Source organism: Cololabis saira, chromosome 18 (assembly GCF_033807715.1).
Source record: "Cololabis saira isolate AMF1-May2022 chromosome 18, fColSai1.1, whole genome shotgun sequence".
Lineage (NCBI taxonomy): Eukaryota > Metazoa > Chordata > Actinopteri > Beloniformes > Belonidae > Cololabis > Cololabis saira.
The window spans coordinates 12,469,757-12,484,075 of record NC_084604.1 but is presented as its reverse complement, the minus strand read 5'-3'; the positions used below and the strand labels follow the sequence as shown (position 1 = coordinate 12,484,075).

At 40.6% G+C, this 14,319-nt stretch overlaps 1 protein-coding gene across 1 annotated transcript; it reads left to right on the top strand.

Moving 5' to 3' along the window:
* The first annotated feature begins 11 nt into the window (after positions 1-11).
* gnpat (glyceronephosphate O-acyltransferase) lies at positions 12-11,954 on the top strand. Its single transcript, XM_061707434.1, has 17 exons — positions 12-183; positions 1,200-1,391; positions 2,455-2,631; positions 2,707-2,836; positions 3,634-3,761; positions 3,856-3,931; positions 4,173-4,324; positions 4,621-4,751; positions 4,878-5,113; positions 5,426-5,524; positions 5,603-5,779; positions 6,262-6,341; positions 6,442-6,582; positions 8,709-8,808; positions 8,885-8,978; positions 9,311-9,375; positions 9,895-11,954. Exons 1-17 carry the CDS (start codon positions 160-162, stop codon positions 9,936-9,938), a joined length of 2,046 nt encoding a protein of 681 aa, XP_061563418.1. The 5' UTR covers positions 12-159; the 3' UTR covers positions 9,939-11,954.
* Positions 11,955-14,319: the final 2,365 nt, after the last annotated feature.

Below are 14,319 nucleotides of genomic sequence, written 5' to 3'. Positions count from 1 at the left end.
GGCCACCGTAGGTGAGGCGGAAGTGTTCCACCCATGTGAAATTCCTCAGGTGCATTTTCAGCGACAAGTTTCACCACGAGAGGCAGGACGTTTGAAATATTCATGCAATCTTTACCTTGTCGGACGCGGCTTTCTTTCGGGTGCATCGTGTAACAGAAAATGACGTCCAAAGTGGTTTATTCGGTATGTATTCTGCACTGCTAGCTGGCTAGGCTAATTTGTTTATGAAGGTTTGACATCTCATTCAGACGGATCGATACATGAATTAACTCTTAAAAGTAAAAGCACGTCTTATGAATCAAACTGGTTTGTCTTGCCGACGCAGGGGGCAAAGGCATGCTGAATGAAACCAATGCTTTGATAGTTTGCTGGTAGTTTTTGCTTCTTTGTGTCTGTAATAGAGAGTTATTTGTTTCCCTGGTTAGGTCTCAATTATTATTCTGAACCTTCTCTGATTCACTATTCTAGGGTCGTGTTTGTACGTCATATTGAAACCCCTTTTATAAGCCTTTCTTGAGCCCCCGTCAGATGTTTTTACTGACATCAGATTAATTTAAAGGGTAAATATTTAGGGTGTTGACTCCTTCTTCAAACATCTGGAAATGGCTCTGTCGTGCTTCAAATCAATTTCTGGACCAAATCCAGACTGACAGAGATCAATACTTCACGGAGAGTTGATCACACTTGGAAATGCTCTGCTAGTTCATCTGTTTTTCAGGATAGTGGAGCGTTTATATTGTTGGGGGAAGTTGGACTTGACTTGATGTAATTCTTGAGTCATGCCAGTGTTTCTGGTGGAACTGGAAGTGAAGACACAGATTCACTGTTTCCACCAGTTTTGAGCTGTCCAATCTTCTGCAATAAAACCTACATCTCATATGTTTATAAATGTTCTTTATTATGCCATAGAAACATGTGAAATAGCAAAATTAGAAAAAAATACTGATGTCGCAAAGTTTGCTGTTGCTAAAATTTGTACAGAGGGCATGTTTCTCTCAATTCAATCAGCTTTAATTTAAATAAATAAATTTGCACTTCAGATTTTTACATTTTGCCAGTTTTTCTTGGTGAATTATTTATTTATGTCCATGTAAAAAAAAAAGAAGAAAGTATTAACATCATGTTTGAATTTCACAGTCAGAAGTCAGTTCAGATGCAGATGTTAAAGCCTGTTTTTAATACAGTGTTAACTTTAATAGCACAGAGATCCCATGCTGAAGAAAAGAGATGACTTCGAGGACATCTTGGAGGAGAGGAGACACTCCAGTGACCTGAGATACGCCCTCAGATGTTACACTCCGGTTCTATACAAAGAACTGACACCCTGCAAAGCCAGCGAGCTGAAGAGTTTGGTGCTGCAGTCGGATCAGCTACTTTACGTCATCAAGCAGGTGAATATTTCATGCAATATAGTACAATAAAAATTATATTAATACAGCCCCCTCCCTTGTTTTTTTAAGTTCTTTGTTCAGCAATTATTGAGGATTTTTTGCACCAGCTATTACTGCATACGAGAATGTGGAAATAATCGTTTATGCAAGTTACACCGATAGATGTTGTTGCCAAGGAGTACGATTCGTTTTCAGATGACTTGATATTAGTTTCTGCTTTAGAATCAAGATTATTACAAATATATTAAAGAACAGGGACCTGTTTTTAAAAACGAAATCAGAGGCTGACGATTTTTTTTCCTACATCAATTTCTTGTAAAATGTGGTCCGATTTTCATCTGTGTTGCAGTTACAAGCCCAGACTTACAAAACAAACGCCACAAATAGTGGCAGTGTTCATTTTCATCATTCAGGTTTAAAATATGGATGGCTTTGTCGAGAAAAAAAAGGAGGAATTGGTGTGTGTGGAGCTTTGTGTCTTTGAATATTACTTTGGCTCTGTGGAGATGAATTATCTTTCATTGAAACGGAGAGCAGCCATTGATGTTTTGTTCAGACTTTACAATCATCATCAGAGCGTTTTTATCTGCGTCGGAGCTTCAGGAACTACCAACCACACTGGGTTGCAGTTCTTCAGGAAACTTTCCATTGCCACCTTATAGATAGGTTGCTTTTCCTGTGTATGTTCAGGGAAATGTAATCTCTACTGTGCCTTCTTCACCATCACCGTTCTGCCTGCCATCCAGAAAAAATCAGCATCAATAAAGATGAGACCAGATTGTATATAATCAATACAAAAAAATCCTGTCAATTCCAAGGTATTCACAAACAAAACAATAGAACCATTTCTTTACCTTCATTCTGATTTCTTTGTGAAGTCTACTTTATAGAAGTAAGAATAAAAACTTAAGGCTGCTACAACTGACTGACTGAGTTTACAGATGAACAAGTTGTAAACAAAAGTGTTGTCAATAGCTGTTGAACATCAAATGCATTTACCACATTCAACAAGTTTTAGTCATTTACTTTTGTCTGATGGATATTTTTATTTTGAACCGTGTAGGTCTCCAAAGAAACGGGCATGAGTGCAGATGAAGTCCAGGGGGAGGCGTCATCCATCCTGGAGGAGATGGCTCACCGCCTGCAGATCAGCACCGTTCGCTTCTTCGCCTTCACGCTCAGCAAAATCTTTAAGACTTTGTTCAGGAGCATCTGCGTCAACGAAGAGGGGATTCAGCGAGTGAGTATGCAGGACGGACAGGCTATCCCACCGAGACGCACAAGCGCAGACCTAACCTAGCTGCTCTGTCTCCAGCTCCAGCAGGCCATTCACGAGCACCCGGTGGTTCTTCTACCGAGCCACCGCAGCTACATGGACTTCCTGCTCATGTCTTACATCCTGTACACCTACGACCTGGCTCTACCTGTCATCGCTGCTGGCATGGGTAAGCTCGGAGAGGGAGTTCTCCTTCTGTTGACTTAGTACCGCCCACCAAGGTCTCCTTTCATACTGCAGCTTAGGGCTGGGCGATATGGACCAAAAGTCATATCTCGATATTTTCTAGCTAAATGGCGATACTCGATATATATCGATATTTATTTCTGTGCCATAATTGGGGTTTCCCCCAAAGCATTATAGCATAGCATAGCATCTCTGTTAGCTTCATTTTTTTCTGAGGCAAACCCTTAAAAATGTGTCACACAGGTACATTTATTAACAGAGGTCTGCACAATATCAAAATGTATAAAACAAATGAAATAAAAATAAACTGCCTGCATATATAGAATAAAAATGCTTCTTGAATAAAATAAAACAAATGTCCCTTTCCTGCATAACAATTAAATTAAAATACACTGTGCAATTAATACAATGTAGACAGTAACAGGTAGACTTTTCCACTGAGGTTGACAGTTGTGTAAATAACAAAACATTTGTGCAAATCTCAAATAAAACATTCAAGTCAATTTGTCTCAAAATCATAAAAAAAAAATATATATATATATATATATTTTTTTAAATCGATATAAACGATATTGTCTCGTACCATATCACGTTTGAAAATATATCGATATATATTAAAATCTCGATATATCGCCCAGCCCTACTGCAGCTTGAGTGTATTCCTTGATTTGAAAGTCGTTTTGGACAAAAGTGCCTGCTATATGACTAAATGTAATTGTTCTACAGCAAAAACTTGAACTGAGCTTTGGCCGAGGGATGTTAATTCTGCTTTCGCTGCAGATTTCATGGCCATGAAGTTTGTCGGGGAGATGCTACGGATGTCCGGAGCGTTCTTTATTCGGAGGTCATTTGGTGGAGACAAGCTGTACTGGGCCGTCTTCTCCGAGTACGTCAAGACCATATTGAAGGTAGAGATGCCGAGTCTCCAGTTTTTCTGTATGAGGCAGCCAACTGCAGATCAGGAGTTGTGATGTTTGTTTTCTACTTTTATTTTATCTCTAGAATGGATTTGCACCAGTTGAATTTTTCCTGGAGGGAACCAGAAGCCGAACAGCCAAGTCTTTGACCCCAAAGTTAGGTAGGTAGGTAGGTGGCAAGACGAAGCATTTTTTAAACGCTCACAGGTTTCTACTAAAATAAGTCTTTTGGGGTTTTATTTCTGTCTATCTAGTCAATCTAAATAGATCTAAAGAAATACCAAGAGTGTGTGAGCCTGAAATGATCCTCACACAACTGTCACGAATTCCCATCTTTGTTTGATAAACCCTGTTTGGGCTATTATTTTATCCCGTGAGTTGAAAGTCTCTGTCCTTCTCCAGGTTTGTTGAATATAGCGATGGATCCCTTCCTGAAAGGGGAAGTGTTCGATGTGAGCGTGGTCCCAGTCAGCATCAGCTACGAGAGGATCCTGGAGGAAACGCTGTACGCCAGAGAGCTGCTGGGTGTACCGAAGCCCAAGGAGTCCACTTCAGTGAGACCATTAAACATCTAACTTCTTTATTTATATATATATATATATATATATATATATATATACATATACATATATAGAGAGAGAGAGACTTTATTAGGATGCAAAAGAAAACAGGATAGATGGTTTCACAGAAAAGGGGTAGAAACACAGATTTGGTATCAGAAAGTGTGTATTTTTATAACTCCGTCAGTCAGAAAGTTTAGTTTAATGTGATGAGAATTGAATTTGATGTTTATGTGGTTCCAATGATGACAGTTTATGAACAAGCTCTTCTGTTTGACGTGTCCTTGTAGGGCCTGTTTAAAGCCAGAAAGGTTCTCAGTGAAGACTACGGCAGCATCCATGTGTACTTTGGTCAGCCCGTGTCTGTCAGGAGCTTAGCTGAGGGCAGAGTTAACCGCTGCCAGTTCAACCTAACACCAAGGTACAATAAACGGCCATCAAACTCAGTTTATTGTTTTCACAATAAACTGAGAATAAACTCAGATTGTTCCTCCAGCTGCAGTTTTCGCCCGATAAATATTCTGACATTAAGCTTTTAATTTTCCAGACATATCCCCCAGAAGCCCGGTGAGGAGATCCACAGCTTTGTGAATGACTCGGCTTACAGGCTGGTCCGTGCTCAGGAGGAGAACATGGTCCTGAAGCCCTGGGTGCTCCTGGCCTCGCTGCTGCTCCAGAGTCACGCAGGACAGAGACGAGGGACGCCCCTGGACGAGCTGACCAGACAGGCCTTGTGGCTCAGAGATCTCTCCCGGCAGTTTGGCGCCTTCCTCCACTGGCCGGGTACAGAACCATCGCTGTATCTGAGTCATTCATGACCAACAAGAATCAGATGTGATATTTGAGCACCATCTTGGTGTAAACTGCACTGCAGTCTCATCAGGACCGAATTTTCCTCATATTTGATTTAAGATCTAAAAATGGCTTTTGTTTCTAGACTATTTTTATTTAATTTTTTTTTTTCAAAAAAAGTAAAACAAATGCAACATTAAACTATTTATCTGGATTGGATCATTTAAAGCGCCTGTGGTGGGAGATCACACGCTTTTCTTCGTCTCGTTCAGGTTGGTTCTGACTTTTCTTTCCGTCTTTCAGACCACATTCCTCCCTACGAGGTGGTTTCTGCAAGTCTTTCCCTCCATCAAGGTTTGGTGAGGGTCTCCGAGGGAACGGTTGAGTTGGCTTTGGAACAAGGTACTTCTTTGTTTATGTATTAATTCATGAAATTCTAGAGAATAACCAGAGCTAATGCATATAACCGTTGCCTTGAAGCCGGAGGACCAGCAGGACCAGCGGGGCCTCACGGTGCCGCCACGCCCGAGGATGAGCTCTTAAACCAGGCCGTGATCACGCTCTCCTGCGCCTCCTACAGGAACCAGGTGCTGCACGTCTTCCTCCGACCGGCGCTGCTTGCTTCAGCCATGCACGCGTGCTCCTGCAACGAGAAACGTAAGACTGATCGGATCTACCAATGCGCAGCCAGATAATATAGAAGATTAATTTCTAGTGCATCTTTTAAAGCAGTGGTCTTCAACCCCGTTCCTCAAGAACTAGCGTCCTGCATGTTGTAGATGTTTCCCTGCTTCAGCACACCGGTTCTGAACAGACTTGTGCATGACATGCTGATAACAACCATTAATAGTAGATCTTGAGGACCCGGGTTGGAGACCACTGCTGTAAAGGATGGTGTGCAGGAAATAAAAGTAGGAGACCTGAGCTCAGTGTGGGCTCTCCCGGGGTTGGTAGAGGGGGCAATGCCCAGGACTGTAGCATAGGTAGGACCACTGGGTTATGTAAAATGGGGAAAAAAATCGGGGATAGAAAAAAAAAAAGGAAATAAAAGTACCAGAATCCCTTTACTTCAGGGCATTTTGAGCCCAATATATTTAATCACGTGTTAGTCTTTACATTCTTATATGTGTGTTTTCTAGAGGAGGTCTACAACATTTTCAGCTTTTTGAGGAACATGTTCTCCAATGAGTTCATCCTCTGTCCCGGAGCTGCAGTCCAGGTGAGGAAGAACATGTGCACGAAGCTGGACGTTCAGTCAAATACTCTGTGCCCATTCATATGTTTATATTTTTGCCTGGTTGTGTGTGTGTGTGTGGTAGGATTTTGAAGAGGCCTTGTACCTGCTGGTGAAGAGTGGAGCTCTGCAGGCCAACCAGCAGGAGATTGTGGTAACAGACAGAGGCCGCAGGACCCTGGACTTCCTCACCAGGATTCTGGAGCCCTTTCTGCAGGGATACCAGGTGAGGACGACGCCCACAGACCTGTTCTGAATATTATATCATCTGGTGCAGTGATTCTTAACCATAGGGCCGCGGCCCACACTTGGGCCGCGAGCGCCATCTAGTGGGCCGCGAAAAAAAATCAGTTTTGTACATGTGGGCCGCGGGGGCCGCGGGACTGCATAGCAACTCCCAACCAAATGAGGAGAAGAAGACCCTCAGCTAGCTCTAGGTGTAATAGTAAGAGAAATGGTGTGTATTTATAGAGAAAATCCTTCATTTTGCACAGAGTAGGTTTAGATCCGCCAGGATCGGGGATCGATTACTTGGGTCTGCGCCCAGAGCGAGCGAGGGCGGCGTGCTCATTTATCCTGACACGTCCCCGCGGCCGGGGAGGTCGGTGCCGCTCGGGCGGTGGGCTCCATCGTTACTGCTGAAGGATTGTACATGTAGATGTGTCGTCTGGACTGGACTGTTGTTCGGGCTCGCAAAAGCATCGGAAAGTGACTCTGCTGCAGCGGCCAGAGAGCTGCGGGTTCTGCCCGGCCGGCTCAGCTGATCAGGCTCGGATGAAATCCGACACGCGCAGTCCTGACAATTTATTAATGTAAATAAAACTTAGTAAGTTACTTAGTAAGTAATTAGCTTGACTCTTACAGATATGAGAAGCCTAACAGGTGGAAAGGGAAGTTCAACCCAGAATGGACAGATTCATCCTGGTTCAGTCTCTTCACACTGGGACAAAACCAGTGTCTCATACGTTCAGAGACCGTGGCGTTCAAAGTGCGAAAGTAAAACGCCACTGAAACAAAACACAAAGTTTTTCATCAAACATATTCACTCAAGTCTGAACTGAAGTCACAGAAAATAAGCTGACCATCTTAAACATGTTTGGGTCCACATACAGCTGTGAAGCAGCTTTCTCCACAATTAACATAATTAACTAAATATCGTTCCAGGTTCATCAATGAGCACCTTCTCATGCATGAGAACCTGACACCATCCAGCCCAGATTTAAAGTCCTGGCAGGAGAAATTAGAGCTCAGTTCTCTCACTGAACGACAGAAAGTGAGGGCATAAGATTAAGGGGAAGAAAGAAAAACTGCAAAACTTTTAAATTGTTAAGATGTGTTTATATTAATTTATTATAAAAATGTGTTGAGACAATTAACAAAGAAAAGGGGAAATTCAAACTGCTGGTAAAGAAATAAAATAAGATAGCATTTGAAAAATAAAATCAAATCTTATTTATTTATTTTATTTTTAAGAGAAAAAAATGTGTAATTGAAGTTACACATGTTAATGGGCAAATATGTACTTTTTTAATATAACAGTCGGATGCAGATGTTGATACAACTATGAGGCTACTTGAATATATATATATATATATATATATATATATATATTTATATATTTATTATGATGTTCTGGACCTTCGCTGCTATACAGTGTTAATATTTAATGGGCCTCGGGCCACTCTGTACTGAAAAAATTGGGCCCCAAGGTCAGAAAGGTTAAGAACCCCTGATCTGGTGGACAGTGTCAGGTTCTGTATCCAAAAGAACCAAACGTATGCGGGGAATAAAAAGGCAGCTCTATTTTAAAGCACATTAGTTTTATCAGCCTCGGGCAGTAAAGGTTTTATTGCTTTGATATTTAGGAGGCCTGAGTAGATTTTTAAGTATCACCTCATAATTTCTGGCAAACTTGTGTGTGTTACAGACCAAAAGTTTGGACACACTTCCCCATTTGTTTGCGAAGGTATGTCCAAACTTTTGGTCTGTACTGTGTGTGTATATATAAACACTCACTGGGGTAAAGATACTTTGCACAGACGGAGGAGCTTAATGCAAGACTGCAAATATACAAACACTTTACTATTTTCAACAGTCATTACATATCTGTAATAAGTGCAGCCTTATCTGAATAGGTAAACAAAGACCAGCAATGTCTGCTGTCCTCTGTTTGCATCATGCTCTGCTCTTGCTGACTCCATCCAACCCCCCTGTGGAGTTTTTCCAAAAGTGAGAATGCATCGGTCACAGGCCATGTCGTGCTGTTGGGTGCATGTGTGAGAGGACATCTGCAGTTGGAGCTGACGTGTGAAAACGGCTTTAATAGCTGCGTGTTTCTGCATGTGCTCCCAGGTGGTGTGTCGGTTCCTGTGCGAGGAGGCGACAGAGGGCCTGACGGAGAAGCAGTTTGTTCCTGCCGTCCGGAAGTTCATTATCAAACACCTTCTAAGCGGTATTTTTCTTATATTATCACTTCTCTCCCTAATTAGCTTCCACCTTATTAAATGCAAGTTGTTTTTGTAATCCAGGGAGGCTGAAATATGCTGAGGTGTTGTCATCAGACCTCCAGAAGAACGCCCTTGCATCTTTGCTGAGACTTGGAGCTGTACAGAAAATCAAAGGGTATGTTTGCTCTCATCATCAGTAGCTGGTTAAAGTCTTCAATGTCTTAGAAAATGAATTGTAGTCTTTATCATTTTTTAGTCATGTAGAGAAATGTCACATGTATTTAGGTCGCCACACCTTTATCGATGCAGCTCAGCATCTTCGCCGCAGCTCCCATGTTTCATCATTCAGTCATGGGCGTTTAGCATTTTTGTCAGCTTGATCCTCCATTTGTGCAAATCTTTCCTCAGAACCAAGGACTGATGCCATGTGTGCCACTATTTTAGTGAAGCGGTGGTCTCTTCCAAAGCTAATATTCAGTAGAATAAACTGGTCTGTTTTTCCTGTAGAGGAGAAGAACAAGGACGTCTGAAGGTCGATGCGGTGATGCTGAACTCACTGGAGGACACTCTGGGTAGGAAACACGTCGTCATGACAGGCTGTTTCCATGGTTGTCGTTTCAGTTGCAAATGAGCCGAGCATTTCTGGCAAATCTTCTGAAATGTTCTCAGATCTTTGTACGAGAAATTAAAAAGGAAATTTAAAAAAATTAATATTTCAATTCAGAACCAGATGCTGTAGAATAAGTTTAGCGATAAACTTCCAACAATAGATGTAGTGCAGGTTTATAGTCGAATGGAATGTTCTCTCTTCATTTATCCACAACCATCTGTAAATAATTTAGTTTGCTATGTATGTGTTAATTACAGATATTTTTTTAACACTATTATGTGGGAAATATCATTAATTATTTCCACACAATGTTCATTTAAGCTCCCTGCCGTAGGCATATCTGGGATTCTGCAAATTTCCGGTTCATCCTCATTAATTCCCGTAGACGGTTTCCACCTTTGAACATTCCTGGAGCTCTGCAGCCCGGGTTCTCGGCGGGATTTTAAAACAAATTTCCTGTTTTATTCTTTCTTTTATCCAGGAGGAAAACTCCCCACTCAGAAAGCTCTGGTCGCTCACTTGTAACTCGGTGACCTCATCAGCTAAAGGGGGCGGCCTCGACCGGCGGGACGGAGACGTCTGTCCGGTGAACCGCACGGCGGCCTAACAACTCCTAATCCCACTCGGGTCTGTGAGAGATGGAACTAAAGAGTTGGCATCTGGAGACTACTCCACCCCTTTTTATTGAGGTTTCCTGTCATTTGTTTCACTTTCCTTCCCTCCATCTTCTTAGATGCCAACAAGACTTTTGATATTAAACCCGGCAATGAGCGAGGCCTTTAAAGGTTTCATGCTACACTTTATCAGACCTTTTGTTGCGGGCTGCCGTTTGGGCGCGTCTGCCTGTGCCAGCTTCACTCCCCCGTCAGCATATACGTGTCGTCTAAGTGGCTTTAACCTGCGTTAGGTTTAGTCCACACTTTCATCTGAGCTTCCCTTTTTTTCTCGCTGTTTGTCTTTAGCTTCGGTTTCTGTTCTTTTGAGCACTTTAACAAATGTATACTTGCAAAGTGGTGTGGGCCTTTAACTTATGTTTTTGCTGTTTACTGTTTTTGTCGAACTTGCCATGATCTTGAATTTCAAATATCTTTTTTTTTTCTTACTTTTTTTTTTTTTTCTTACTTTTCTTAAAAAGTTGTTTAAAGTCTCCTGGTTCAGACTTCCCACTTACCATTGCACAGGAAAGCAGCACACTAGTTTTTATTTATACATAGGAGTTACTGCTGCAGGTGTGATTAAGTTGCCAAACGTATCCTTAAATAGGAGTTGCTCATACTGAAGCGCCGCATAATGAACACATCTGAGGTTTCTGTTTATTGCGTTGAGGAATTTCTCATTTTCAGGTCTAGAATAGTTACTCAATCTGTCAAAGTCAACATATTTGAAGGTGTTCAGACTTTATTAATGCTTATTGAAGATGTGGGTCAGTTTCTACTTCTGTTACAAGGAAAGGAGGAAAAGGCAAGATAAAGGATAATATAGGAAAACTCAGAGGAACATCAAATACTGACAAATTACCACTTCAACTGATTATTGTTGTGATTTCAAGTCTCAGGATAAAAAAAAAAGTGTCCAAAGTGTGTTTTATCTTTTTTTTAAGTCGAGGTTTCCGAATGAAACTTATCAGTTAAAAATGTCTGCGAGTGTTGGTTGCCGGTTGAAAGCCCAGTGTGAGCAGCAGAGTGAGGCGTTACAGTCCTCGGGCCGCATCAACACTCAACATTTTTACCAAAGAAACACAGAAAAACCAAACATCTGCCTTGGACTTCAGAAAGACTGCACAGAAAGACTTACAGTCGCTTTCCTTATTGACACATGTTTATGTGAGGAATTCAAAAGCACATTCAGCCAGTACTTATTGATCCGATGGTTTGAATGTTTAACACACTTAATACATGCCAGTAGAGTGTAATGTTTGCTTAAAGGTGGATGCACACTTGTCCACTTCCTGACTAATTTCTTGTGTATGATGATGCTTCATGAGCCTATTCCATAAAAGGAATAGAGAATTTGAGGACTGAGGGGTGAGGCCTGCCTGCTGCTTTCAGAGGGATGAGACGGCGCTCAGAGGGTTCTTAGTTGACGCCCGTCATAGCCATGAAGTTTGAAAGGAGTGCTCTAAACATGCACTCTAGTTTTTTTTTTTTTTTTGTTTTTTTTTAATGGGTTAAAAAAAAACTAACAGTTTTAATTCCAAAGGTAAATGAGCCACACAATGGCCATAAATTGCACAGGGGTTTATTTCAAAGCTTTCACATATTGTTTATCTCAGTTGGTACATACTGAATCTGTAAAACCTTCATCTCTGTCGTTGACTGTGGCTGAAGGAACCTGAAAAGCAGCCCTGCAGAGAAACGTTTCATAAAACCATCTCCAAGTCAACACATCATCCAAAGTCTGCGGTGTCATCTATATTTGTCGTTGAATTGTTTTGCTTGTTTTCCCATGTTCACGAGAGCCTTTACATACTGTATGTGTTCATCTTTTTGTGTGTGTGTGTGCCTTTTAACTTTTTGTCTGAGGCCTTTAAGTACTGTTATAATAAAGTGTTTTTCAGTACAGTTCTCGTCTCTGGCTGTGCCTCTTCTGTAGATGAGCGGAGTTGTCGGGTGGAGATGATGGGCTTCGCTTCAGTTCACTCCGCCGTCCTCTGTTATGCTGCTTGTTTCATAGTCGGAAAAATGATCCTGAGAAACGTTGAATGTGACAGCAGTGCCTTTGAATGCTGCTGGCTTTCTAGATTCAAAGCTGGCTGCTTCCACCAAAACAGTGTTATCAGGTTATTAAAGATCATGTACCATCGTGCTACGCTCATGATCATGTCTTTTTTTTAAATGAAGGATTAATTCATTAGCTGAATTTAAAGTGCAGTAGAGCCATGTCTGCCTAAATCTAGCATTAGAGCTGTCCCCAGCTATGATGCTGAATCCTGAAATCTACCTATGTTTTGTTTGAAATAAGAATCAGTAGATTTGACATTTTTTGTAAGTTTGATAAGATTTGCTGCCCTAAGATGTATCATTTTGACGGGCGATGGTCAGAGGTGGAGCAGGGGTCCCAGCCCAGGGGGAGGAAAGCATTCTTGATGGGCCCTTGTGGCCTAAACATCCCCGTTAAACAAAACAAAAAAAAATTGCCACAGATCAGCCCCTCGACACACAACCACAGCACGCAGGCGACACGGTCAGAACGATTCAAATGAGGTTTCAGCAACATGGATTTTGCATTATAAGCCTAATGCAGACTTTAAGATATAGTATAAAACTGGAGATAAAAATCAAATGACATCCAGTGATGTCGGATTCAATACAGCCGAGTAGCACAATTCAGACACGTGTTCAACCTACACTTGATGTAATCAGTTAAAGAGAAGATAACAAACAAAACAAAGCAGACAAAAAAACAACAAAACAAAGAATTTCATACTTTAACACTTAATATCTTAATTACATGTGCAAAAAGGAGTAGGAAGAAGTGTAAACGTATTTAATCCTACCCCCATTCACTAATCATTTATTAACACGTATTTATAATAACTAACTATAATTATACTCACACACTTACCTATACATACACACACATAGTTGAGTATTTCTATATATTTGTACACACATGCCCATATAAATATTTATATAAATATACTTATCTTTATATTAACTCCATCTGCTCTATATCTATATATATATATATATATATATATATATATATATATATATATACATATATACACTTACACATGTATACACACACATACAGATATATATACATATACATACAGATTTAACACGGATGAGAGTGGAAGAAGCTTTCTCTTTTGTTTCTGTTAATTATCTTTCCCTCTTTGTATTTTGGTCTTTTCCATGGACATCGTACAACTTCCAAGTTTGTTTTTATTTGCATTAAAAAAGGTGAGAAATAGAGCAACCAAAGCATACATTAGACTTTGTTTTATTTTCAAACATAATGCAGAACTATTATTTTAAGACTTGATGTTTTTATTCTATCTTTAAATATAATTTTCTTTCCAGCAACCTGATTAGGTTCACCGAAATGTGAAAGTGCCCTTGAAAAACTTTTAAATGGTTAAAGATTGGATTAAACACTCATCCATTGCTTTTGGCCTCTCGGGGGCAGTGTCAGCAGAGCTGATGGAAAGAGCTTGTTAACAAGAATCTTTCCATTTACAACTTCCAGCAGACACAGAGCTACACCAGACTTTGTGTACACTATGAGCCTCCTTCAAGAGAAGTAATGTTTTGTTTTTTTTAAACTATATTTTACACTAAAATATCTCAAATCAGAGAGTTGATTCAGGCATCTTTTCAGTCAAAGTAATTCTTAACACGTTCAAATAGTACCACTGAAATGTTGAGTCCACCTTAAATAACATTTAAAGAAAATAATTTTGAACTTAACCACTAACTAAACTAGACTAAACCAGTTCTACTGCAGCAGAACCTTGAGGTTGTTTGTTTTAGGGCTGCCCACGATCCTTCAATTTCAAGGGATTTCAGAAGCATTAAATAGTGGAAGAATTATATGGTCCTTACCCGGTCTTAAAATTTGCCAACTAGTAACACTTCAGGTGTATAACACATGATGAATTACTCTGTGCCATCATTTATTTGAGGAAACACTAAGACAAAATTCAGGCGGAGGGATAAAGACTCATCCTATGGCTCAGTAGCCTGTAGAACCACCTTCAGTGGCAATAACTTGATGTAATCAGTCTGAGTGACATCAGTTTCTCACATCATTGTAGAGAAAGATTGGCTCATTCTTCTGTTAGATGTTGCTTCAGTTTATTGAGATTTGTTAGTATTCATTTATTCACAGCTCCCTAAGGTACCACCGCAGCATTTCGGTTAGTTTGATGTCTCGACTTTGGACCTCAGCAACACCTTGA

What these genes read in the sequence shown, in the direction of transcription:
- gnpat (XM_061707434.1), top strand. Translation starts at nt 160, where the DNA reads ATGACGTCCAAAGTGGTTTATTCG. An exon ending in TGTCATCGCTGCTGGCATGG is followed by an intron (nt 2,837 to 3,633) that starts GTAAGCTCGGAG and finishes CTTTCGCTGCAG; the next exon opens with ATTTCATGGCCATGAAGTTT. An exon ending in CAGTTCAACCTAACACCAAG is followed by an intron (nt 4,752 to 4,877) that starts GTACAATAAACG and finishes TTAATTTTCCAG; the next exon opens with ACATATCCCCCAGAAGCCCG.